The sequence below is a fragment of the Channa argus genome, chromosome 15 (assembly GCF_033026475.1).
Source record: "Channa argus isolate prfri chromosome 15, Channa argus male v1.0, whole genome shotgun sequence".
NCBI classification, from domain to species: domain Eukaryota; kingdom Metazoa; phylum Chordata; class Actinopteri; order Anabantiformes; family Channidae; genus Channa; species Channa argus.
In genome coordinates, this window is record NC_090211.1 from 16,611,917 (window position 1) to 16,637,356 (window position 25,440).

Here is a 25,440-nt window from a genome sequence, read left to right on the forward strand (position 1 = left end):
TGGATGAGCAGAGATTGTTAACACATAATAGTGGTGAATTTGGAACGAGCGGATGTTAAACCCGTACTAGACAGTAAGTGAACAACCTCCAGGTGTAAAAACATAAGCACAAAAAGTGATGAAGGGGCAGTGAACCAACCTGTAAGCTAGATTTAGCTCAGTGCACACTGACCTTTTCCAATTACAGTACACTTCAAAATTCTGGACACTTAAAATGTAAAGCAGAACATGATATGGAAAATTATCCTTTAAGTTGGCCCCTGGTGAATTTTTTTATTAATTGTTATATATTTTTATTAAAAATTGAAGTGTCATTGCTCCTGCCAAAGTGGCAGTGTTGTCATTTGACTGATGAATTCTAGGATTGTGTGATATCATCTCCTGGAGCTCTTTAGCTTAAAGTGAGTATTTAGTATAAACCCTTAGCACTTAGCATGTTTCTCTCTCGGGTCAAAAATAGAATTGGAATCTGATGAGAAGTTTCCAAGAATTTCTTTGAGATACCAGAAGAAGAAGTTCACCGAGGGCCTGCATCTGGCAGCTTCATCTGGATGTCAAGTTGATTCTTCTACAGTTTAAAAAAGCTTGATGAGGAAGGGGCTTTGTAGTCCAATTGTCAAGTGTATGTGAGAGCAAGAGTTAGAGAGGTGGAAGAATGAGTGCTTGCAATCTTTAGGGAAATATGGCGAAGGGTTTCTCATGATTTGAGGCTGGATTTCTGCCAGTGTTGTTGGTGATCATTTCTGAATTGAATCCTGAATGCCAGTACAGGCAAGTACAGGTTTTATCTAGACTTGAAAATTGTTGAGACAGTATGGGATCACCTGGACAGAGAGAGACATAAAAGACAGCCTAAGGCTAAAGAAAAACTCTGCGAGGTGCTGAAGGAAGCCTGGATTAATGTACCAGAGGATAAAAAAATCTCGAAATTTCACCAAAAACATTTCAATATGTGCAAAGAAAGTACATATTGAATTTATTTATTTTTTTGCCTGTAAGACCAGTTTGTTCTCTAAATTGCTTGTAGGTGTAAATTGTTTTCACTCAGTGTATGTCGCTGTGTGTTAGATACACTGGAAACCAGTCCAGGGGACAACCTGCCTCTCACTCTGACAACTGGGATGGGCTCCAGCCCCCTGTGATCCTACACAGAATAAGTGGTTACAGATAATGGATATATGGATGGATATTTCCAGTAATTCCTAGTTATACTTTTATAAAGAGACAAAGAAAAATAAAGATGGATTATCGCTGCAGCATTACTAAAACAGCAAAGCTGAGAGTGGTCTAGGACTTGTACACTTGCTTAGAGGTGCCTAAACTCAGAACTAATGTATAACTGTGTAGTTTTTTCTTACATTGGTAACATTCATAATGAAGAAACACTGCCCATCCTTTTCTTTTTGAATGTTTTAGGTTGAATAATTTCAAGAGGATTTAGTTTCAAAAGGAAAGTTGCTGAAGAACACACTACTTCTTTCCCAAAACCTGTATATCAAGATAGAAATAATTTTTCTTTACTATACTTTTTTAGCACATTTAGTTCATCACGTTTTACATTGTGAGCTGCTGTTTGAATAGTTGTTCTTTATGTGTGTGTAGATCTTAGGTTGTTACTTCTCCCTTGTTTAAATGGACACGTGAGGAGTTAGGTGAGAGACGAGGGATGGGGCCTTGCCTAAGTAGTAGGAGTGTATGGGGGTGTTAGACAGGGAGAAACTCTCAGGCAGCCTGCTGGGCATGGTGCCCTGCTTCCCTGTTGCCGGCCCCTTGGCACTTATAGAAGCAGCATGCTGTGACTCCATCCCAGCAACAGCGTCACAGATTTGGGCTGGCTGCCACAGGGTGCCCAGCCAATCGGGGAATGCACAGTGCCAGATCACTTCAGAGGAAGCCAATAGTGAGCCTGGATGTGCTTAGTGTCATCCCTCCCAGATGTGAATTCCTCTAAACCCACAAGGTACACAAATGCAGATCCAAACCTACAGCTCTAACTCAAAGACACAGTGTGAACATATCCTGTAGATTTGGAAAGATGAAAAGAAACAGTTGTTTTTTGAGTAAGTGTGCCTCTATCATTTAGGAAGCCTTTAGTGAGTTCAGTTCAGACCTGTCTTCATATTACTACAGGACCAGTGTTACACAGGGCATCAAGGTGATGAACTAGTTAGCAGCGCTGCCTCACAGCTAAAGGGTTCCTGGATTGAATGTGCCAGCTGTGACCCTTCTGTGTAGAGTTTGCATGCTCTCCCTGTGCTTGTGTGGGTTTCCTCCGGGTACTCCAGTTTCCTCCCACAGCCCAAAGATGTGCACATGTCTTAATTAGTGACTTTACATTTCCCGTAGGTGTGAAAGTGAGTGTGAATGGTCGTCTGTCTGTGTATGTCTCTCTGTGTTCGCCCTGAGATAGACTGGCAAGCTGTCCAGGGTGGACCCCACCTCTTGCCCAATGACAGCTGCACCCCTCAAGCCTGAACAGGAAAACTGGTTAAAGATAATGGATGGATAAATGGATGGTGTTACACACAGAGGTGGAAAATCCCCACTGCTGTGGAGCTTTGCTTCACCCTTGTGGACAGTCTGAGTGATACAGATGAGTTTGGAGTGTGACTCTGTTCCTAAGCAGATCCCTGAGGAATATTGTTTTGTATCAGTATGTGTAGTCATCTTTTTAGACAAACAGGAAGAGAGCACATTATATCGATAGGTCAAGCATTATTTTATTTGTATTTATTGATGTCTTCTTTACTCCTACACATTATTTACATAGCATACGCAATACATAACATAAAACAAATCTAGTATTAAACATGTCATTAAATTGATTAATGGTAGAAGTATAGGCAGTAATTTGAAGATTGGTAATGAAAGGAAGACATTAAAAAAAGAAAGAAATGTAGGAAGAAATAAAAACTAGTCATATGCCATAATCAAAAATCCCAGAGAGTCCACAAAGATGGGGTTATGTCCTGTGATCATTATCTGGTCTAGAAGGTAGTAAAGGGAAAACAAAAACATATGGTCAATATATTTTTGTTTTGCATGAAAATATAAAAAGGCTCAATTTAAACTACCCCAAAATCATAATATTTTTTTAGAATTATGACAATATTGAATGGAGCAGGGATATTCCAGCTGTGCAAATGATATGAAATACTGCACTGAAAGATTATTTTAAGATACCAAAGTAAGTACACTTGTAGCTTACCTTCATCAAGGACGTCCAGACACAAATGATGACAGCAAATAGGAACAAAAGCAGGAAGGTGAAGGCTATATACCAGCTATCCACACCTATGTCCTCGTACACTTCAGCGTGAATGATCTCATCAAAGAAATGACATTTATCCATGTTGTCTGTGAAGAAATTCAATGAAATTAGTCAATAACCACTACAATGACTTACACTGGTTCCCCTGGAGGGAAAACAGTAATGATAATAAAATAATCTGTGCAGTTTAAGACTGAATCAGCACACAAACCAGTACCTGCTTTGGATCTATGCAGGGTGAGGCTGGTGTTTTCATGAGTTACCCTGCAGGTGACCTTTGCCCCAGATATCCAGTAATCACGAGACAAACGAAGATTGCTTCGGACGCTAAACGTTCCGCTTGAGCCTTTGTCTGGCACAGTAGTGTTGTAGTAGTCTGACAGCTCCTTGGATTCACCAAGAAACCATGTGATGTTAATTGGTGCAGGACTGAAGCCAAAGACCAGACACACAAGTTCATTGGAGCCCTCGAGCAAGATGGCTGAAGGTTCGCTGACGGTCACTGGGGCTGGGAAAATAAATAGTGCAAGAAAAAATATGTAAGTTATTTTTTAAGAAGATTCCTCTTAGAAATAAAAACAAAAGCAGTGGAATGTGTGAAATTTTCTTTTTTTTCTTTGTGCTTTTCTGTTTTAATAAACCAAACAACTGGAATGTTATGAAATGATGAGCCTCGACTCACTAAACGCATCTTCAACGGGCGTTTCAGATGACTCGTGTCTGACAACACAAGAATATCTAGACCCCTTGTTTCCAGTTTGAGAAACATTTAGGATGCTGCTCATTGAATAGGTGCTGCTCTCTGTGTATTTCCATGCAGGACTGTTGGCGTACTGAGTCTGTGCGATTCCCTTGCCATTCTCTTCCCAGTGCAGAATGATGTTAGGAGGGAAAAATCCAGAAACTAGACAAGTAAGTGAAAGGACATCTGATGTGGAGTGCTCAGAGACAGTTGGCTGTATTATCTCAACTGTTGGTGGAAGCAATTCTTGACAAAGACATAAAACAGGACAACTGTTAGTAAAATTAATAGCTGTGTTACTTATGGCAATTTTAATAAAATTTTAAATCTCTTGTGATGCAGTCTCGTCTATTCTGAACCAGCTAAAAATCAAAAAAAGAGCTACAAGAAACAAAATTAAACGTCATGCTAATTATGAATGATACTACCTCTGCTTTTGCTAATATGGTCTTCGTAGCTCTTGTTGGAACATTTGTGCCTCCCCTCACAAGATATTTCTTTATATGTATTCCAGTCCTCTGCAGACACCTTGTAGATACTCGTCCCGGTCTCTGTTCCATTCCTATGAACGACTTGGAACTTGCTGTCTAAACTGACTGCGGGCTGACTTTTTCCAGCTACTTTCCAGGTGATGGAGAAATCCTTAAGACCTGTGCCAACCAGAAGACAGGTGATAGTCACCTGTCCCTTTTTCTGAAGCTCCTCTGCTGATGGTCCCTGAACAAATACACCAACTATCTGAGATGATGCTGGAATTTCTAAGAGAAGAGTATGAAAATAACATAAAAAAATGATTAGGAAATAAAGTCACAAATGCTTTAAAGATCATTCAGAATTTATTCTTCACTAAATTCATTCATAGTATTATAAATCATGTTACTTTTACCTGAACAGAAACTGATGTCCTTTCTAACCTTTGGACTCAGAGACCTCTCAGACACTTCACATGTGAAGACCTTCCCTGTTTTCCACTCTGCTTGAGGGACATGAAGTTGACTGGTTACTGTCACACGTCCATCTGCAGCCACACTGATGACGTTAGTTGATGAAGATCTTTGCTGAGTCTCAAAAAACCACTGAATTTGAGGGTTGATGCCTGAACCAGAGCATGAGAGTTTCTGTGGTCCTGACTCTTCACTGGGGACAACAAGAAGCTCCACTGATGGGTCCACTAAAGGAGACATCAGTCAGTGCATCAGTGAATCAGTCTGTTACAGATGAACAAGGTGTGAAACATGAACTCAGCTGTCATTAAGGGAAGAAAGATTAACTCCTCTCACCAAAAATATTGCCAGTGGATTGTGATTTGAAGTTTCTGGAGAAGCCTTGATTCACTGTGCAGGTGAAACTTGTGCCTTTCTTCCAGTGATTTGAAGGTACAGAGAATGTTCTACTGACTGAATGAGAGCCTGGGGATTCAGGGAGGTCAACATACAGTTTTTCAGAGATGTCAGCATTGTTGGCCTGAAAGGTGATGTAGAGGTCACTGGAGGAGAGTTGTGTAACATCACAGACGAGCACAACACTGTTTCCCTTCAGCAAATCTGGGAGAGATCTCCTGATCTCCACTGATGGAGCTGTAACTGCAGGTCCTGGATGAAAACAGCAGGAAACAAAGGTTTTCTTTTTAGTTTCTTGTCACAAAGCAGCTGATGTTCTTGTTGTGTATTTTCTTACCTGCAACATTTACAGTTTTCTCACTGACTGAAAAGCACTTATGCTCTGCTCTGCATGTTACACGATTCAGTCCTTTCCACTGACTTGAGGAAACTCTCAGTGTACTGATTATAATAGTCATGTTTCTGTCCTGTGTCACTGTGTTACTTTGTGCAGCTGTCCCATCCATCAGCCAGGTTACCTTGGCATCAAAATCACTTTGGACTGAACATGTTGCTGTCACCACAGATGTTGCCATCATTACTGTTTTGAAGCTGGGAGTCTCCACATGAATGGAAGGAGGAGATGCTGAATGGACTGCAGGAACAAATGTTTGTCCACACATGTTAATCCAATTACCACAGCTCAGTGGATGGCAATGCACATTTTTGTCAATATATACGTGTTGTCAGTGAATTATAACATGCTTTTTTCTAATATCATTGATGAGATAATAGGTACTTTTTATATTATACAAACTTTGACATGTAAGTGTGATTATGTACTGTGCTTTAATTTTACCTGAACAGAAACTGATGTCCTTCCTGACTTTTGGACTCAAAGACCTCTCAGACACTTCACATGTGAAGACCTTCCCTGTTTTCCACTCTGCTTGAGGGACATGAAGTTGACTGGTTACTGTCACACGTCCATCTGCACCCACACTGATGTCGTTAGTTGATGAAGATCTTTGCTGAGTGTCAGAAAACCACTGAATTTGAGGGTTGATGCCTGAACCAGAGCATGAGAGTTTCTGTGGTCCTGACTCTTCACTGGGGACAACAAGAAGCTCCACTGATGGGTCCACTAAAGGAGACATCAGTCAGTGCATCAGTGAATCAGTCTGTTACAGATGAACAAGGTGTGAAACATGAACTCAGCTGTCATTAAGGGAAGAAAGATTAACTCCTCTCACCAAAAATATTGCCAGTGGATTGTGATTTGAAGTTTCTGGAGAAGCCTTGATCCACTGTGCAGGTGAAACTTGTGCCTTTCTTCCAGTGATTTGAAGGTACAGAGAATGTTCTACTGACTGAATGAGAGCCTGGGGATTCAGGGAGGTCAACATACAGTTTTTCAGAGATGTCAGCATTGTTGGCCTGAAAGGTGATGTAGAGGTCACTGGAGGAGAGTTGTGTAACATCACAGACGAGCACAACACTGTTTCCCTTCAGCAAATCTGGGAGAGATCTCCTGATCTCCACTGATGGAGCTGTAACTGCAGGTCCTGGATGAAAACAGCAGGAAACAAATCTGAATGTTTTCTTTTTAGTTTCTTGTCACAAAGCAGCTGATGTTCTTGTTGTGTATTTTCTTACCTGCAACATTTACAGTTTTCTCACTGACTGAAAAGCACTTATGCTCTGCTCTGCATGTTACACGATTCAGTCCTTTCCACTGACTTGAGGAAACTCTCAGTGTACTGATTATAATAGTCATGTTTCTGTCCTGTGTCACTGTGTTACTTTGTGCAGCTCTCCCATCCATCAGCCAGGTTACCTTGGCATCAAAATCACTTTGGACTGAACATGTTGCTGTCACCACAGATGTTGCCATCATTACTGTTTTGAAGCTGGGATTCTCCACATGAATGGAAGGAGGAGATGCTGAATGGACTGCAGGAACAAATGTTTGTCCACACATGTTAATCCAATTACCACAGCTCAGTGGATGGCAATGAACATTTTTGTCAATATATACGTGTTGTCAGTGAATTATAACATGCTTTTTTCTAATATCATTGATGAGATAATAGGTACTTTTTATATTATACACACTTTGACATGTAAGTGTGATTATGTACTGTGCTTTAATTTTACCTGAACAGAAACTGATGTCCTTCCTGACTTTTGGACTCAAAGACCTCTCAGACACTTCACATGTGAAGACCTTCCCTGTTTTCCACTCTGCTTGAGGGACATGAAGTTGACTGGTTACTGTCACACGTCCATCTGCACCCACACTGATGTCGTTAGTTGATGAAGATCTTTGCTGAGTCTCAGAAAACCACTGAATTTGAGGGTTGATGCCTGAACCAGAGCATGAGAGTTTCTGTGGTCCTGACTCTTCACTGGGGACAACAAGAAGCTCCACTGATGGGTCCACTAAAGGAGACATCAGTCAGTGCATCAGTGAATCAGTCTGTTACAGATGAACAAGGTGTGAAACATGAACTCAGCTGTCATTAAGGGAAGAAAGATTAACTCCTCTCACCAAAAATATTGCCAGTGGATTGTGATTTGAAGTTTCTGGAGAAGCCTTGATTCACTGTGCAGGTGAAACTTGTGCCTTTCTTCCAGTGATTTGAAGGTACAGAGAATGTTCTACTGACTGAATGAGGGCCTGGGGATTCAGGGAGGTCAACATACAGTTTTTCAGAGATGTCAGCATTGTTGGCCTGAAAGGTGATGTAGAGGTCACTGGAGGAGAGTTGTGTAACATCACAGACGAGCACAACACTGTTTCCCTTCAGCAAATCTGGGAGAGATCTCCTGATCTCCACTGATGGAGCTGTAACTGCAGGTCCTGGATGAAAACAGCAGGAAACAAAGGTTTTCTTTTTAGTTTCTTGTCACAAAGCAGCTGATGTTCTTGTTGTGTATTTTCTTACCTGCAACATTTACAGTTTTCTCACTGACTGAAAAGCACTTATGCTCTGCTCTGCATGTTACACGATTCAGTCCTTTCCACTGACTTGAGGAAACTCTCAGTGTACTGATTATAATAGTCATGTTTCTGTCCTGTGTCACTGTGTTACTTTGTGCAGCTCTCCCATCCATCAGCCAGGTTACCTTGGCATCAAAATCACTTTGGACTGAACATGTTGCTGTCACCACAGATGTTGCCATCATTACTGTTTTGAAGCTGGGATTCTCCACATGAATGGAAGGAGGAGATGCTGAATGGACTGCAGGAACAAATGTTTGTCCACACATGTTAATCCAATTACCACAGCTCAGTGGATGGCAATGCACATTTTTGTCAATATATACGTGTTGTCAGTGAATTATAACATGCTTTTTTCTAATATCATTGATGAGATAATAGGTACTTTTTATATTATACAAACTTTGACATGTAAGTGTGATTATGTACTGTGCTTTAATTTTACCTGAACAGAAACTGATGTCCTTCCTGACTTTTGGACTCAAAGACCTCTCAGACACTTCACATGTGAAGACCTTCCCTGTTTTCCACTCTGCTTGAGGGACATGAAGTTGACTGGTTACTGTCACACGTCCATCTGCACCCACACTGATGTCGTGAGTTGATGAAGATCTTTGCTGAGTCTTAGAAAACCACTGAATTTGAGGGTTGATGCCTGAACCAGAGCATGAGAGTTTCTGTGGTCCTGACTCTTCACTGGGGACAACAAGAAGCTCCACTGATGGGTCCACTAAAGGAGACATCATTCAGTGCATCAGTGAATCAGTCTGTTACAGATGAACAAGGTGTGAAACATGAACTCAGCTGTCATTAAGGGAAGAAAGATGAACTCCTCTCACCAAAAATATTGCCAGTGGATTGTGATTTGAAGTTTCTGGAGAAGCCTTGATTCACTGTGCAGGTGAAACTTGTGCCTTTCTTCCAGTGATTTGAAGGTACAGAGAATGTTCTACTGACTGAATGAGGGCCTGGGGATTCAGGGAGGTCAACATACAGTTTTTCAGAGATGTCAGCATTGTTGGCCTGAAAGGTGATGTAGAGGTCACTGGAGGAGAGTTTTGTAACATCACAGACGAGCACAACACTGTTTCCCTTCAGCAAATCTGGGAGAGATCTCCTGATCTCCACTGATGGAGTTGTAACTGCAGGTCCTGGATGAAATCAGCAGGAAACAAATCCAAAGGTTTTCTTTTTAGTTGCTTGTCACAAAGCAGCTGATGTTTTTGTTGTGTATTTTCTTACCTGCAACATCTACAGTTTTCTCACTGACTGAAAAGCACTTATGCTCTGCTCTGCATGTTACACGATTCAGTCCTTTCCACTGACTTGAGGAAACTCTCAGTGTACTGATTATAATAGTCATGTTTCTGTCCTGTGTCACTGTGTTAATTTGTGCAGCTCTCCCATCCATCAGCCAGGTTACCTTGGCATTAAAAAGAGTTTGGACTGAACATGTTGCTGTCACCGCAGATGTTGCCATCATTACTGTTTTGAAGCTGGGAGTCTCCACATGAATGGAAGGAGGAGATGCTGAATGGACTGCAGGAACAAATGTTTGGTAAATGTACATTAATAAAAAACACTCATTATTTTAAAATATGCACTTTTTGTGATAGAGCAGCATATTTTTATATTAGGCTGCTAGAAAGTATCCCCATATACTTACCGTTACAAATATTTATCGTTTTTGTTAAAGCAGTGTTTGGTTTGGAGCTGCATGTAAAATCTGAACCTTTCTCCCACTCTCCCATGTTTGGCCTAATCTCACTGCTCAGACTGTAGGTTTCCTCCACTCTCACTATAGTCTGCAGCTTCTGTTTGGTTTCACCAATACTCAGAGTTCGATTGTCCTTTTTCCACTCTACATCCCATTTGTTTGGAAAAAAGCCACTTAGGGTGCAGATGAGCCTGACTGGTGTGGCCCAAAATCCATTTTCCCAGGCAGGATGCAACGTGATGTTTGGAGTGACTTCCCGCTCCTCTGAAATAGAGAAAAAATTTTGTCTTTACTTGCCTCATTCTATTCGCTGGATATGAACATTTTAAAATATGCAGTCATTTATGTCTTTGAGTATACATACCTTTAGATTTTGTAGTCTCAGTACTAAATGTAATATCTTTGTATTTAGGCTAGAGGGCAGAGTTGTACTTTTACACTGTCTGTGTCTTAAGTCAGGTGGAGATAGGGCTGGAGGTCTGTTGCACAGATGTTGCAGCATGACAGGGCAGAGCTACCAGAGCTAACAGCAAGCGGAAGCATTGAACAACACCCAGGCACCAAAGTGGTGCCAAATACAGAAGTGAAACAACACAAAGAGCAATGGAGCATCACAGAAACCAGGTGTGAGGTGGGATTATGCCAGTAAGAGACGCAGAGCACACAGTTTACATAAGTTTTGACATAGATTTTACATCTTCCCCTGACACTGTGAATGGTTTTACTTTTCAAGTCTGGTAATAATAGACCTGAAAACTAACTGACTGTAAAATCTCCAAATTTACATAAGAGATGAACATGGGCTGTTGATTCCAGGTGGTAGAGAGAGAAAGAGCATAACGTTATTACTCCTTAAAATAATAATAATTTAAGAAATAGTTAAAAAGCACTGTTATGAGTGTTGTGTTTAAAAGTGAGGTGAAGCTAGACAATACTGTTTTTAAAAAATGAAAGCGAAAAAACATTTGGAGCGTTTAAACATTCAAACATTTATTTTCAAAAAGATATAAAGCTCTTTTATTTAAGATGAGAAACAGACAATTGTGATTACTTACATAATACTATAAAGCTTTGAGAAAAGAATACGTGAAAAATACTTTTTTTTTAAAGAACGTTCATCTTGTTTCATTTAACCTGAAAAAAAAACAAAGAAAATGAAAAATATAAATTAGTAATTTGTGCACTAAGATGATAACATTCTGCTATTTATCATATTTTGTGTGGTTAATTTGGGAAAGGCATGAACACAACAGTTACAACATTGCTGTGTCAAAATATCTCAATACACACATAAATTCTGTATACTGTCTTGATCTACATGTCCTACTTCTTTTGAATAGACCTTTTAAGACAAAAATCGAAAAATTTGTGTTGGGTCTCAACATTTTCAGATCAACAAATCAACAATTTTCAGCAAGTCAGATCAACTTTTTAGGTGCATGGCACCACACATCTTCTTTTCTGATCATTTATGATATACAGCTTTATGTCACAAATACAAATGTTATGACTGTTGCTGAACAATTAATTTCATTTCATTTTGTGAATACCGGCACAATAACAGCAGTAGACCTAATTTAATTCAGAACAATAGCCCTGAAATTTTAGATAACTATAGTGTGGATCAAAAATGATATAGTCGTGATAAGCCACGAAAGAAACTTGGTTTAGTCTGTTATAAAAAAGCTATAAAAAAGTTATTTTCATTTTAGGTTATGTTGTTTAAATGGATTCATTAAATATACAAAATTTATTGTTGTCGCGTCCGCCCTTTCTAAATGCATACATCCTTAATGGAGGAGTTTTTGCTGCAGCCATATCAGTTTAATAAGTAATATATTAAAAGATAGTAGTTTTATAGGTAAAGATTTTAGTTGTTTGCCAGAGTGATAAATAACAGTGAAAATATCAAGTAAAACAATAATGCATAGAACATTACTGACATGTTTTCTACAAGATCATGGCCGTGCTCTGTAGGTCACATTGCGAGGACATATTGTTTTAGCTAACAAGCTGTGTTTTTTGAACATATAAAACTCGAGTTGCTTTTTTTTTTTTTTTTGTGGAGTTAAATACAAATGTGTTCACAGTTATTGTTAACTCGTTGTTACCTTGAAAGCAGTGGTGCCAATGGTGAACAGCAAGGTGAAGAGGAAGAGGAGGATGAAGGTGAGGGCCGTGTTTCCCATGTTATCATCTTCTACATCAGGGGCAATGTTATTTGCAAACAGGAATTCTGTATGTGGCGTACAGTAATTATTAAGTTAATTCTTGGGGCAAAACACGAGCAGCTTTCAACAATAGTTCATCAGCCTGACAAATGATTTCTATCACTAGTCAAAGCGCATTATGAGTAACAAGTAAACCATAACTACACATTAATCAGTAATCGTAGGAACTGTAAACTCAAATAAACGTCTTAAAATACTTAATAAACGCAAAAAAAAAAAAGATTATATTTCTCTGTAGTGATCCTGATTTGCTTCTGAAAGGCCTTACCACTATGTGCCTTGGCTTGTGAATCAGTACTTCATCATTTGACCGAAAGACCACCAAACTGGAGTTTACTTTAAACAAATCATCTGTCTTGTGTTGGGGGTGCAAGACCCAGTAGAGGAAGCACATGTACACAAAGACATGTCACATACACACACATTGTTAACGCACCATCTACAAACAACACTAAACAAGTGTGGTACACTTAATTTCATGTTAGCCTAAAGTTAGTGGGGTGTGATGTTAGTGTTGTTCTAGTGAATTCAATATGATGCAAAAAGTGTGATTAAGTTATTGTGACGGTGCTTGAAAACTCACAACAGTTACTTTGTGACAGTACACTTACAATAAAGACGTAAAATAGACATGAACAACATGTGACAAACAACAACAGAGTTGCAAAGTGCTTTTTTTTTATTTTTTGTTTTAAATCTGCATCAAAAAGACAAACACAATGTCATATCACAAGCAACAAACTTTAAACAACAAACAACAGAAGACATAGTGACACAACATCTACTGGGGCAGCTTGGTTTCAGGGATGTCTATGTTGAGGTTGACCAGGTTGGTGTTTTCGAATGTTCTGTACCCAATGGACCTGACAATGACTTTAGTAGCATTAACCAAAGACTCGTGGTAAACGACACAGCTATACACCACGTCACTGTTTTTCCACTGCTCAAGGGTCAGAGATAAGTGGCTATAAACAAAATATGAGCCATTGTCTTTTATAGGGTCTGTGGTACTGAACTTGTATGTTGAGTCTGCTTCTTCATCATCAACAAGCCAAGACACATAAGCCTCCTGAGGGAAGAAGTCTTTCACATAGCAAGTCAGGGTCACCATTTCTTTTCTAGTCTGTTCTACTGGACGCAGCATAAAGACTGAGGGACGCTGAGTTGGCCGTCCTGCAAGTATGAGACACAGTTAGGCTTTGCCAAGAACAGTAACTGCAGTACTGTCATAAATCTCTTCTACACAATATTCTTAGAAATAATACTTATAATGTGTTTAATGCTATGAAAAGGTGAAATAACACAGTGCTTTAGTGAATGTTTGCTGAACAGTTTTCTTACCAGGGATCCTTGTGTAAGATTTCTTTATTGGATCTATCGATTCCGAATGTTCAACAATGCATTTGAGGTCCACCCCCTGGGTCCATTCTTCATATGTAATGTCAAGTGAAAGCCTGTATAACTTTCCATTTTCATTGTCTTTATTAATTCGGTTAGAAGCCATTTCTTTTCCATTATGGTTTTCCCAATAAATCCTCTCAACAGATGGCTTTAGTGCTCTGACTTGACATATCACAGATCCTTTTCTGTGTACAAACATGTCCTCCATGGACGGGGCAGTGATCTGTATGTCCACAACTTCTGAACATGGTTCAGCTGAGTGAGGAATTAATGAACAATTATTGAATAAAAATGGCTGCAAAAATGAGAATTGAGGTTAAAAGTACATTTAAAAAAAGGTAGCAGTTTACTTACAAACAGATTGTTGGTAGATCAAAGATGCATTCACACTTGCTGGCACGTTCTTATCAATCTTTCCCTCAAAGTCACATGTAAACTTATTGTTAACCAAGTCACTGCCCTTTACTGTGACAAAACTTGCTATACTGTACAGTTTGTCACCCCCAACTTGATTTTCCTCAATTGGTGTCTCGTGGGATTTGTCGGAAATTTCCACATCGTTTTTTAGCCATTTGATCTTATAATCTTTTGGGGAAAATTCTTTGGCATAGCATGAGAAGGAAGCCTCGTTGACATCATCAGGGGACGCGGACGCAAACACTTTAAGAGTTGGCAACCTATAGGTCACGTCTGAAAAACAAAGATATACACATATATGTGTTTGCAGAAGCAGAGGATAATACATATATGCAGAAGCAAAGGTGAACAATGCACCACAATGTTCGTGTAATCTAGATTTACTGTAGACTTAAAATATTTGAGTTCATGACATTTGCTACTGTATGTCATGTAACATGCACACATGCATAAAGTGATTACACATTGACACTTCCGGCCTGTTGCTTACTGTGCACAAAGAGTTAAAAAGAAAATATTTTCATAGTAACAAGTTCCTAATTGAACAGCACTCCTGAAATGCTTGCTTCTGCATATACATTATAATGTTGAGGCAAGCAACACAGGTTTAATGTGGAGGTTAATTATCAACATACAGTGAAATTGGAGGCAGACAGACAAAACTAAGGTTATGCAGATAGATGATAGAAACGTAACAAGCTGCACTAATCTGGTTTTAGTCGTGCAGAGAACATACAGGACATTAGTAAATAATGAAGCGGACTCAGTAAGAAGCTGATCATACAGTACAGGCACCCTTCAACCCTTTCAGTCCACCTCACTGTTAACTTTACCTGCTAGGTAAAGTGTTCATCAAAATGTGTTCATCAAAAATGACAGATTAAAGAATATTTGTCTCTAACACAGTTAAGGACGTAATTCTTTTTTAGGTTCAACAGTTCTCAGAAAACCCCCAAAACAAAGTAATAAAGTTTAACTTTTTGAGGAAAAATTAACACTTATTTACAACTAGATATTAAATAATAACAAATACATATTCACTTGTTGGAATTAAACTCGTTCTTTAACATAAGGTAATTAAGTGATCTTGAATCTTGATCTGCCATTGTACTTTATATTCTTATACTTAAATATTTTACTACTACTTCCTTATTATTTATTGACAAAAAATTTAAAATATAAAACTTTCTTCCCGTGTTCTGTTTAATGCTCTACTCATTTTGATTTATTTGCAATAGTCAACCTATAAAAATATACATTTTTTTGAGTGCATATTAGCAAACTGGTCGTCCATCGCAATATTGTGCAACTAATATTTAATTTAAAAACTTTAAAAATAGTGTAAGTTTAAAATATTTTATTAATTTTGCAATGGAAACTTGCTAATTCAAATTAACCGCTAAAAAGTAATTTAAAAAGCACTTAGCATCTGGCTTACTTGGTGTTGTGAAACTAGGAAACGCTGCACAATTTCAAAATAAATTATCAGTTTTGCAATAAAAATGAATTAAAATCAAATTAACAGCTAAAAAGTCATTTAAAAAGCACTTAGCATCTGGCTTACTTGGTGTTGTGAAACTAGGAAACGCTGCACAATTTCAAAATAAATGATCAGTTTTGTAATAAAAACTACTTAAATTAAAACTAACTGCTAAAAATGAACTTAAAAAGCACTTAGCATCTGGCTTACTTGGTGTTGTGATGCTAGGAAACGCTGCACAATTTAAAAATAAGAGATCAATTCTGCAATAAAAACCTGCTAGAATTCAATTCAACTGCTCAAAATGTAATTATAAAGCATATAGCATCAGTCTTTCTTGGCTTTTTGATCCTAGTAATCACCGCACAGTTTGAAAATATAATATCAGTTTTGCAATAAAAACTGATAATAGAATTATATTGAAATTAACTGCAAAAAAACAATTAAATAGAATGTAACGTGTGTCTTACTTTTTTTTGAGATATCAGTCTGAACATTTCCGCCAACATGTTCTGCTAAGCATTTGAAAGGTGCTGTCGAACTATTTTCCCAGTCCTGTCTGGTCACTCGGATCTGACTGACTCCCGTATAGAAGTTGTTTTTCTCTACTGAAGGGTACTGAATGAAGTCCGTCAGGGCCAACCCGTTTTTGGTCCATTTGAAGGTCAGTGAGGAAGGTGTGAAGCCGGTGGCGAGGCAGCCAAGAGTGAACATGTCTCCGGTCCCAGAGTCACATTGTATCAGAGGAAACACACTTGGTGCAGTTGTGGTGGCTGAGAAAAAAAACAGACATAGTTCAAATACCATAATAAAATCATAAGTGTTGTTTGTTTTTCCCCCACAAAGCATTAGTTACATGAGAAGTAATTTAAACTCGATTCAGTAGAAAAATACACAGCATGAAGTCTTTACCGTACAAAATGTTATATCTGGAAGTTTTAGATACCATCCATACATCCAACATACATATCTAGCCCATTCTTTAAAATGTTGGTTGTTGCACTATGATTAATCTCTGTCAATAACATTATTATTGGTATATTCTGGTATTTTATATATAAATAACCAATTTAAAGCTACAGTCTAGTATAGTTAAACATATAGTTTCAGAATAACTATTAGATTTGTTTTGGAAATGGAAGGAATTCAATGTCGAGTTAGTAGACATCTGTTAACCGATCTTTTTAAAAAATGTTACTTTTTTTCAGTTTAACCAAATATATGTGAGTTTAAATACTTTTCTTACCTGATGAAACAGTTACCGTTGTACCTTTTCCCCAGTAGTCAAAAGCACCATAGCACAGTGCCGAATCTACTTAGTTGTTTGTATGAAAAGGCTACATCTACTGCTGATGCGCAAAAGTCTATTTTGTCACCCAACTAATTCCATTAAGTTTTAAAACCCATTTATTGAACTTTATTACTATGTCCATTAACATTATTATTGTGTCCTACAAAGAATATAAGTTTGACACTTTAGGTTTAAAGTGAGACTTGACTTGAGGCTACAGTCTAACATAAAAATGACATTTTACAGTCTGACACAAAGCGTACTGAATTTTAAACGGTATAAATCTTACCTGATGACACTGTTACCATAGTTCCTTTTCCCCAGTAGTCTAAAGCCCAGTAGTCACAGTTAAGAGACTCAGTTCCCACTTCTCACAAAAACCCATTACTGTAATATCCTACCACTCTGTGTCATACTGTTTGCTTTTGGCAACAGTTAGAATCAAATTAAAAAATACACCTGTTCATAGGTTTCTGCTCCGACTGAATTAAACAGGCAAGAGTTTAAATCATTAGACTAATACAAACTACTGCTGGCTGTCTCGTCAATGTTTATGACCACATGAAAAGATAATAAATACTTTTGTGATCCGATTAAAAATGTCTTTATCTTGTCAGAAACAATAAAATTACATACCTGAGGTGACGGTGACCATAGTTCCTTTCCCCCAGTAGTCAAAAGCATAGTCACAGTCTAACAAATTATTAACCACTGCATACAAAAACCAGTTCCCAAATGTCTGGATTATTTCATAACTCTATATCCTCTGACAAGGTTTTTTTGGCTTTTGCAAATAAGGATTTTGAAGACTGAACCAAATATTTTCACCACCTAAATTTAAACCGAGTTTCCTACTTACAACACATTTAATGCACAGTACTGCAGAAATGATGAATGCGGCACCTCCTTGGCAATTCTTCAAAGGGTACTAAAAAATTTTTTTAAACAGCTATAAATGAATCAGGGGGAGAAAAATAATACTGGCTTACCTGATGTTACTGTGACCATAGTTCCTTTCCCCCAGTAGTCAAAAGCATTGTCACAGTGTAATATATCACGACATCCAACATACAAAAACTAGAACCTGAGGTCTAAATATCATATTTTAAAAAGTGTAATATTTACACGTTGAATGTGAGGGTGAAAAAGGCAGATTTTACCTGATGTGACAGTCACTGTTGTTCCTTTTCCCCAGTAGTCAAAGTAGTCATCACAGTGACTGCTTTCATTACTACTTCAGTACAAAAATCATCCAGCGGCTTGTATCATCTAATTTATTAAGCTTATTACTCTTAATTTTTGAATTACTATATAGGCATTTACCCTGCTGTTCACCCGTTCATTTTTCGCTGAAGATCATGCCCTAGTTCATGTGAACTATGAACCAACAGAAATTTCGTAGAAAAAACGGAAAAAATCTAGAAATGCATTCACTCAAAATATATCTAATTATTACTTACCAGAAGTTACTGTGACTTGTGTTCCTTTCCCCCAGTAGTCAAAAGCAGCATCACAGTGCAATATATCATGATATCCAACATACAAAAACTAGCACCTGAGGTCTAAATATCATATTTTAAACAGTGTAATATTTACACGTTGAATGTGAACGTGAAAAAGGCAGATTTTACCTGATGTGACAGTCACTGTTGTTCCTTTTCCCCAGTAGTCAAAGTAGTCACAGTGACTGATTTTATGCTTACTTCAATGCAAGAAATATTCAGCAGCTTGTATCGTCTAACTTATCTGACTTATACTTAATTTGTAAACCTCTACATGAACATTTAGCCTAATTTTACCTTGTTTTTGCTCCAGACTATGTTATAATTTATGTGAACAAGTAACCAGCACGGTTTTTTGAATAAAACAGAAAAAAATATTGAATTGCATTTACACAAAATATATACAATAATTACTCACCAGAAGTTACTGTGACTTGTGTTCCTTTTCCCCAGTAGTCAAAGTAGCCGTAGTAATCACAGTATGACGTTACAATCCACTTCTAATACAAATACTTAAAATGTTGCTGCGGAGAAAGGTTTTCACTGACAAAACAATTCCCACTCTACTATTTATTAACCATTTCCCTTGAGATTTTAATTTCCTGTGGTCTGGGTTATATAATATCAAGCATGTTTGCCAACAGTTATGTTAGCACTTCCTCTTTAATAGACCCCCCCGTCAGCTCCTGTTCATGCAGCATGAAGTTCACACAACAAAATGTATTTATTTCCGTCTAACAGCTATTAGGAGTTAATGATGACAAGATTCTGTTTCATCGTGTAGATAAAAAGTATTTCTTTGCACATACTTCACTTTACATTTATGATTGCAACTGCCCATGCTTAAGGTATTTACTTTGGACGTATGTCTTAAAATATAACCAATGGTTTCGGCTTCACTTTACATTTTCTCCATAAAACATACAACTTCAATTTGTAATAACTGCAAGAACTATTATTATTTTTTGTCCAAACTATGACGCAAAGGTAAATTGGAAATCTCTTAGCATTATAGCACCATCAAATGTTGAAGTTGGGCGTCAATAGTTGTTATTATTGAAAACCAAAATGTATCAGTACGCTAATCAAAAAAATAGAGTCAATTGCTGTTACAATAATTTCTTTACCCTGTCTAGTGGTTGCTGAGGCATCAAAATGGAAAGGGCCCAAACATCAAACAAAATACTACATAGTTAGAATAATGTCAGATATAATATATCTAAGACCATCCATGTATCTCAGGGCCAACACAGAGAGACAAGCAATTTCAGAGTCACCAATTACACTAACATGCATGTTTTTGGACTGTGGGAGGAAACGCTGGGCAGAAAAGCTGCAGCCAGCTGGTAGTTTAGAAACGGGGACCTTCTAGCTGTGAGGCCCCATGTTGGCCTATCCGAGACCAAAGAGACTAAATTACAATTGAACTAACAATGATCAAATATGTGGAGTTAAAAACCAATCCTGAAAATATAAAGTCAAAATTTTCTGGATGTAAGTACGATTAAGAAAATACCATGCATTTCTTCTTGGGATCATTGTATTATAGTCACTGAGGCACAGATGTAGAGAGGTTGGCGGTTCAGTCCCTACCTTTCCTGTCCATATGTCCCAAGTGTCCTCGGGAAGGTCGCTGAATGCTATGTTTCTCCCAGTGGGTCAAGTCCACACCAGCATAGCAGCTGCTGTCATCAGTGTGTGTGTGCAAGTCAAGAAATCAACTCATTGAAGTGTTATTGTCGACAAAGTTCCAGAAGGTCCAGAAAGAAAATCACAGGTCAGGTCACATTAGATAACACAGCCTGCCCTCAGGCTCCAATTGTGTGATGGTTATGTTACACCACTAAAAAGTAGACTATCCTGTATCTAAAATAGCTAAAAGTCTTATTGCTTGGTGAGGGCAGCAACCAAGAACACTCAAAATGTGCAGTAGATCAGGTAATGATCAAACGCTCCCTAAAAAGCCCTCAAATTTGAGGAACCCGTGAGTCAGTGCATCACTTAATTAGACCCCAAACCCGTTCTCATTCCCGAGGTGTCAAAAAGCACCGCTTTGTCCAGTCCCTTTGCATTACATGCTGACACTTCAGCTGTTTATCATTGCATGCTAAGTGCCTAAACGTTTCGAACCAAGATCAAAAAAGTCCCAATGACATGATTCCATCTTCGGGTTTTTGGTTGATTTGAAATCAATCCAAAAACACTTCTGTCAAGGCAGTACTAGCTGTTAAGATAAGAGTTACTGCATTTTCATTCAACAATGTGCTACGCTCATATTGCATTTGTAGATGAACCTGTCATGGTAACATGCCCTACGTTTAATTGTACAGCGAAGAAAGCGTCTCCCGCCAAAAATTAACATAGGCCTGGTGTTTCTACAGAGGCAGTGGTAAATAATTTTAATAAAGTTCTACGATATCTCTGCTAGTGGCCAAGTCCATTAGAAAGTTGACCAAAAAAACTACGACTCAAAAGATCAGAGTTCCCTGCCTCTGGAATTCTGACTCCAAGGGCCCGCTAACAAGCACTAATGCTAATTAACGTTAGCTTAGCTAGTTAACTAGTTAACAACTCTCTGTTAGCTTCATTTTCAGGTATTATGGTTTAATGTTAAATCAAAGTTACAAGCGCATGCTCCTAGACAACAAGGAACAATTCTTAAGATTAAAAAAAAATAATAAATACATTTTCTGAGTTTATTAAAAATAAAACCGCACTTGGCCGATTTTGTCTTGAACCAGCTAGCCAGCTAACTTACCTTCAAATTCAAAAGTTAGTTGCAAGTAGCAACATTGTTATTTTTGAGTCTATATTGTCCTCTTTCCTTACGTCACAGTGGGACAAGGGGTATTTTATCTGGTCATCAAGACAGCAGTAAGCTAACCTTTTTAGCTGAGCTGTCTCAGCTTGCTACAGTTTCTTTTGGGGATCTTCTGTAATAAACCCCAACACGGGAAGCCATTACACAACTAACTTTTCGCTCACATGCGCCTCTCGTCTCGTGTTACCTCTACAACCTTCCCCCGGTAACCCAGGCCAGGTAGGAACTACAGTTACTTCTAACCAAGGTGCCATAATGAACAATCCAACTGACACATAATAGGTGAATAAAATAATAAAGCTGTACTGATCACTGTAGCTGATAAAGAAGTAATTAATGTAAATCTAAATTACAGAAGCAAAATAAACAAGCTTACCCTACATAATTAGACCTCGAACTGCCCACTACATGCTCATCCAAGATAATGTGTGAATGTTCAATTAACTTAGCACACTACACCCAGAAAATGAAACCATGTAACACTCAAAAATTTGCTGTGTATCCTATATTGATGCCTATATGGTACCTTTAGCTCCAGTATCAGACACTGTTGTTCCTATCGCATCAAATATTGGCCAAAAGTAACGCCAAAGGTTACAAGGATGTACAAAGTGGTGCAATTTGACACCTTAAGCTGGGGACACACCTAAGAACAAACACTATCAGTTCACACATAAAGACTATCCACCAACTGTCATAGATATCTAGTCTCTGACAGCTCAGTAAGCTAAGGGGAACACACTTAATGACTTGTCAGAAACGTCTGGGTGTTTTGGAGATAGGAAAACCTCGAAATCCCAGGAGAGCTCGAAATGAATGTGTGTTTTTGTGTCAAAACAAATATGGTGGCGACCGGGAACTTTGACTTTCTAACTTAGCAATTTGAGCGTAAAAGAGCAAAAGATGAAAAAAAAAGCAGTTAATCGTGGATGTAAAGGTGAGGACAAAGCAAATCATAGACCTACATAGCAAAATGAAGGTACTGTATGTTTTGCTCAGTTATGATGTCATCAGTATTAAACATGTTTAAATTAATCGGTGTAAGAACGACCGGCACAGACTGGGTCTTAAGGCTAAAAGCCTGGAATCTTAAAACAGCACACACTCAGCAATTTTCTCTGCTGACTGTCAGTGCCGAATAAGCCGGACTGGCACCGACCATGACCAACTATGTCCAACCAGACATCAGAATCAGCTGTCGTTATCTGATGCTGTGGGATGAGAATGTGTTGGGACCAACATCCCACTCAGACCTGTTTCCCTGACCCTGTATGAATAAAATCAGTTGTGTGCCTTGTGTTTTCCCACCTCATAAACATCAATGAAGTTTGCCAACAGAGCCAATACATCTGTGGAGGACACTATAAACCTGGACCTTCCAATCATTCCCTAACATTGGCACTCTTCTAGAGCTTGTCCTCTTTGTAGATTTTAAATCATCATCAATCTGACAAGCTCTCATTATTGGCTTACTTCTCCTGGATAAAAACACTTTGGAAAATGAATTAATAAATATCTGGACTACTAAGGTGGAAATGACAACGAGATGAAACTGCCTGACAAACCAGTGGGTCAAACCATGGCAGCTCTTTTTAACCAGTATGAATGTGGAGTTAAACTGCTGAGCATGTATTCATTGCTTGGAGAGGTTAAGAGTAAGACACAGATTAAAGTTATATTAATTTAGCCCTCTGAAAATTATTTTCCCATGCAGCTACACTGCAAACCCGATATTGGTTTTTTAATGAAATGAAGGCCTAAATGCAACCATAAGAACGTCTCATAAAGCTGTACTCAGAAAAAATACATGTTGTTCTGCAAGATAGATAAACCGAACAGAAAAATATGTTTTCTGGTAGACAAAAGTCAAGTTGTCCGATAGAGCAAAGCACCAATTGAACACGATAAATTTTGTTACATTGCATATTGTAGCCTGAATTGATGATGCCAATCTAACTTTGCAGTTCACAGTTTCCATGTACTGAGTGATTTATTTCATTGTTGTGTAAAGTGTTGATGGTTTTTATTACTGTATGTATTATAAACCAGCTCTTTCAGGTATCTGTTTGCTAACATACTCCAACCACCTCTCATACACCCATTTTATAACAGCATAAGTCCATTATACTATTAACAAATGCTTTATGACAGTATTTAATTTCAAATTACATGTTGAAAAAATGAAAGACTGCCTTGGTGTTGTCATCAGTGCTTGTGTCTGAAGTTTGAGTCCAAAGTTTCAGTTTGTTAACTGGCTGCGGAAGCACCTGTTGTGGTGAAGATTGTTTCCCGTCTGTTACATAAATATTCACCCGCAAGGAAGTTGATAACCACAAGTCCAATATGTATAGACATTTATGTCTGCATTAAGTGTAGCGGTAGAGTTGAGTTCACCACCATTTGTGTGTTAGTTATAGTGTGTATATATTTATTTTACTTTATGGATACCTGATAATAATTATTGTGATAATTACATTTTTAATGCATTCTTAATTTTTAACCATTCATTTATATTTAGAGAACCTTAATTAACTTGATATGGACTTTACTATTCGTGTACAAACACATATATTTTTGTGGTTGGGTTTTTGTTTTTGAAATATATTATCAAAGCTAATGCAAACAAAAATTATTAAAAACAATTATTTTCTGTCTAACTGTCCAGAGGCAGAGGGGCTTTGAGCTCCATTTCTACTGGGGAAGGTTTTTGTACAGCCATATGTCACTGTGGCCGCTACCAGACCCACAGTGGCACATACTCATACAAAAACCTTAGCCTGGCGTGGTGCTTGGCATTTAATTAAAGTACATGTCCATTGCCATTTACTTTAATTTTAGCTTTTAAAATTTAGACTTTAACATTTGCATTTTTCCTTGGTGAAAAATGTACACAATGATGATCTCCTGTGTAATAAACAAACTGTATCCCATTCAAACGTATTGTATCATAACACAACCTTTCATATGGGAACACGTTATTGTAATTCTTAATTTCTTGTATGAAGAGTTTTGCCGGACACATAAGGACAGTAGAAAGCTGTTTCGCCTTATCAATGTGTCGATACATGTCTTGTCTATTAACACCATATATGATTTCCTTCTCAGTGGACGTGGAAGGTTTTTGTCATAGGATGTAACACTGTGACCCGCTATAGTCACTGTAATACAACCCTGTACAAAAACTCCACCTTAGACACTGATCATCATGACACATAAATGCTGCTACTTTAGGTTTTTATATTACCGAGAGATGTTAAGATCTTATCATGTGAAAAGCGGCAGTACAGATGATCCCTCAATATTTGTTAGTTATTGTTTATAACTTTTTGTCATGTAGGACACACACTTGAACATTACATTATTTGAAAAAAATATATAAATATTATTTCTATACACTGTGTAGTAAAAACATGGTCAAAGAACTTTCACCTAATGTGCAACAAAACCAATTTATAAAACGAGTATAATAGGTTCTGTGAAGTTTGCATCATCCAAATGTTAGATCACCTGAGAAAAATTCGTTGTCACTTTTAAACTTTTTTTTATTTATGATCTCATTGTGTGTAAAAATGAAACATAAACTACGCTGCTGATATAACCTTTAACCAGAGTCTCGTGATGTTGGGACTTTACCTGGTTTCTCAAAGAACACTGACTTTCAGTTTGGTGTCCGTTCATAGCAGGTTTTTGTATTACCACTTATCACTGTGGTTGCCACCATACACAGTAGCACATGCCCATACAAAAACCTCTGGCTGACATACAGCATGGTTAGTTTTTGTTGCACTGTGTGTGCTCACCGTGTACATTAAACCGCAGTCCTGTTTTTTCATACTTTTTTCACAATTTCCACCTGGTGAACTGTGATTATTATCGTTTTTTTACAATCCCGTTTGATAAACTTTGCTGATGGTTAGTACGTCTACTGTTTTGGTCCAGGCTAAAATATGTCAATAACTTTTTGATTATGTGCAGACACATTTGTTGTTGATCTAGGCTATATCTACGCCACAAGAGTGACTTTGGTAGCCCCTCCTTTCCTGTACTCTTTAATTTTTCAGCACTTGATTTATGACCAAGTCGCTGTAAAACTAGTGAGTGAGTCAGTGTTTAGTTCTATTCAACAAATATTTGCTAAAACATTTTAAATAAAACAAATTTTACTTGTTTAACAACAGCATTTTCCCTCTTGTGCCACGCTGTACAGTGACATTACAGTCTCACACAGCAGCTTCAGTGGCCTG

General features: G+C 38.0%; 1 protein-coding gene and 1 gene segment (V, D, J or C); both read right to left on the reverse strand.

Annotated features, from left to right (window-relative positions):
* Positions 1–2,695: 2,695 nt before the first annotated feature.
* LOC137100103 (hemicentin-1-like) overlaps positions 2,696–25,440 on the reverse strand; it is a 59,689-nt gene continuing 36,944 nt past the window's right edge. Inside the window, exons 3-20 of the mRNA XM_067477741.1 lie at positions 10,003–10,317; positions 9,579–9,875; positions 9,149–9,487; positions 8,782–9,066; positions 8,281–8,577; positions 7,884–8,195; positions 7,490–7,792; positions 6,989–7,285; positions 6,586–6,897; positions 6,192–6,488; positions 5,691–5,987; positions 5,294–5,605; positions 4,900–5,184; positions 4,442–4,771; positions 3,954–4,259; positions 3,489–3,779; positions 3,209–3,357; positions 2,696–2,987 (exon numbers count right to left, since the gene is read on the reverse strand). Coding sequence (XP_067333842.1) covers positions 2,979–2,987; positions 3,209–3,357; positions 3,489–3,779; positions 3,954–4,259; positions 4,442–4,771; positions 4,900–5,184; positions 5,294–5,605; positions 5,691–5,987; positions 6,192–6,488; positions 6,586–6,897; positions 6,989–7,285; positions 7,490–7,792; positions 7,884–8,195; positions 8,281–8,577; positions 8,782–9,066; positions 9,149–9,487; positions 9,579–9,875; positions 10,003–10,317 — 5,033 coding nt within the window. The 3' untranslated portion in view covers positions 2,696–2,978. The remainder of the gene's footprint in view (positions 2,988–3,208; positions 3,358–3,488; positions 3,780–3,953; positions 4,260–4,441; positions 4,772–4,899; positions 5,185–5,293; positions 5,606–5,690; positions 5,988–6,191; positions 6,489–6,585; positions 6,898–6,988; positions 7,286–7,489; positions 7,793–7,883; positions 8,196–8,280; positions 8,578–8,781; positions 9,067–9,148; positions 9,488–9,578; positions 9,876–10,002; positions 10,318–25,440) is intronic.
* On the reverse strand, positions 12,946–17,633 carry LOC137100577 (Ig mu chain C region secreted form-like). The segment is given in 5 exon segments: positions 12,946–13,457; positions 13,626–13,940; positions 14,040–14,375; positions 16,053–16,355; positions 17,510–17,633. Coding segments are annotated over 5 exon segments (1,365 nt in total).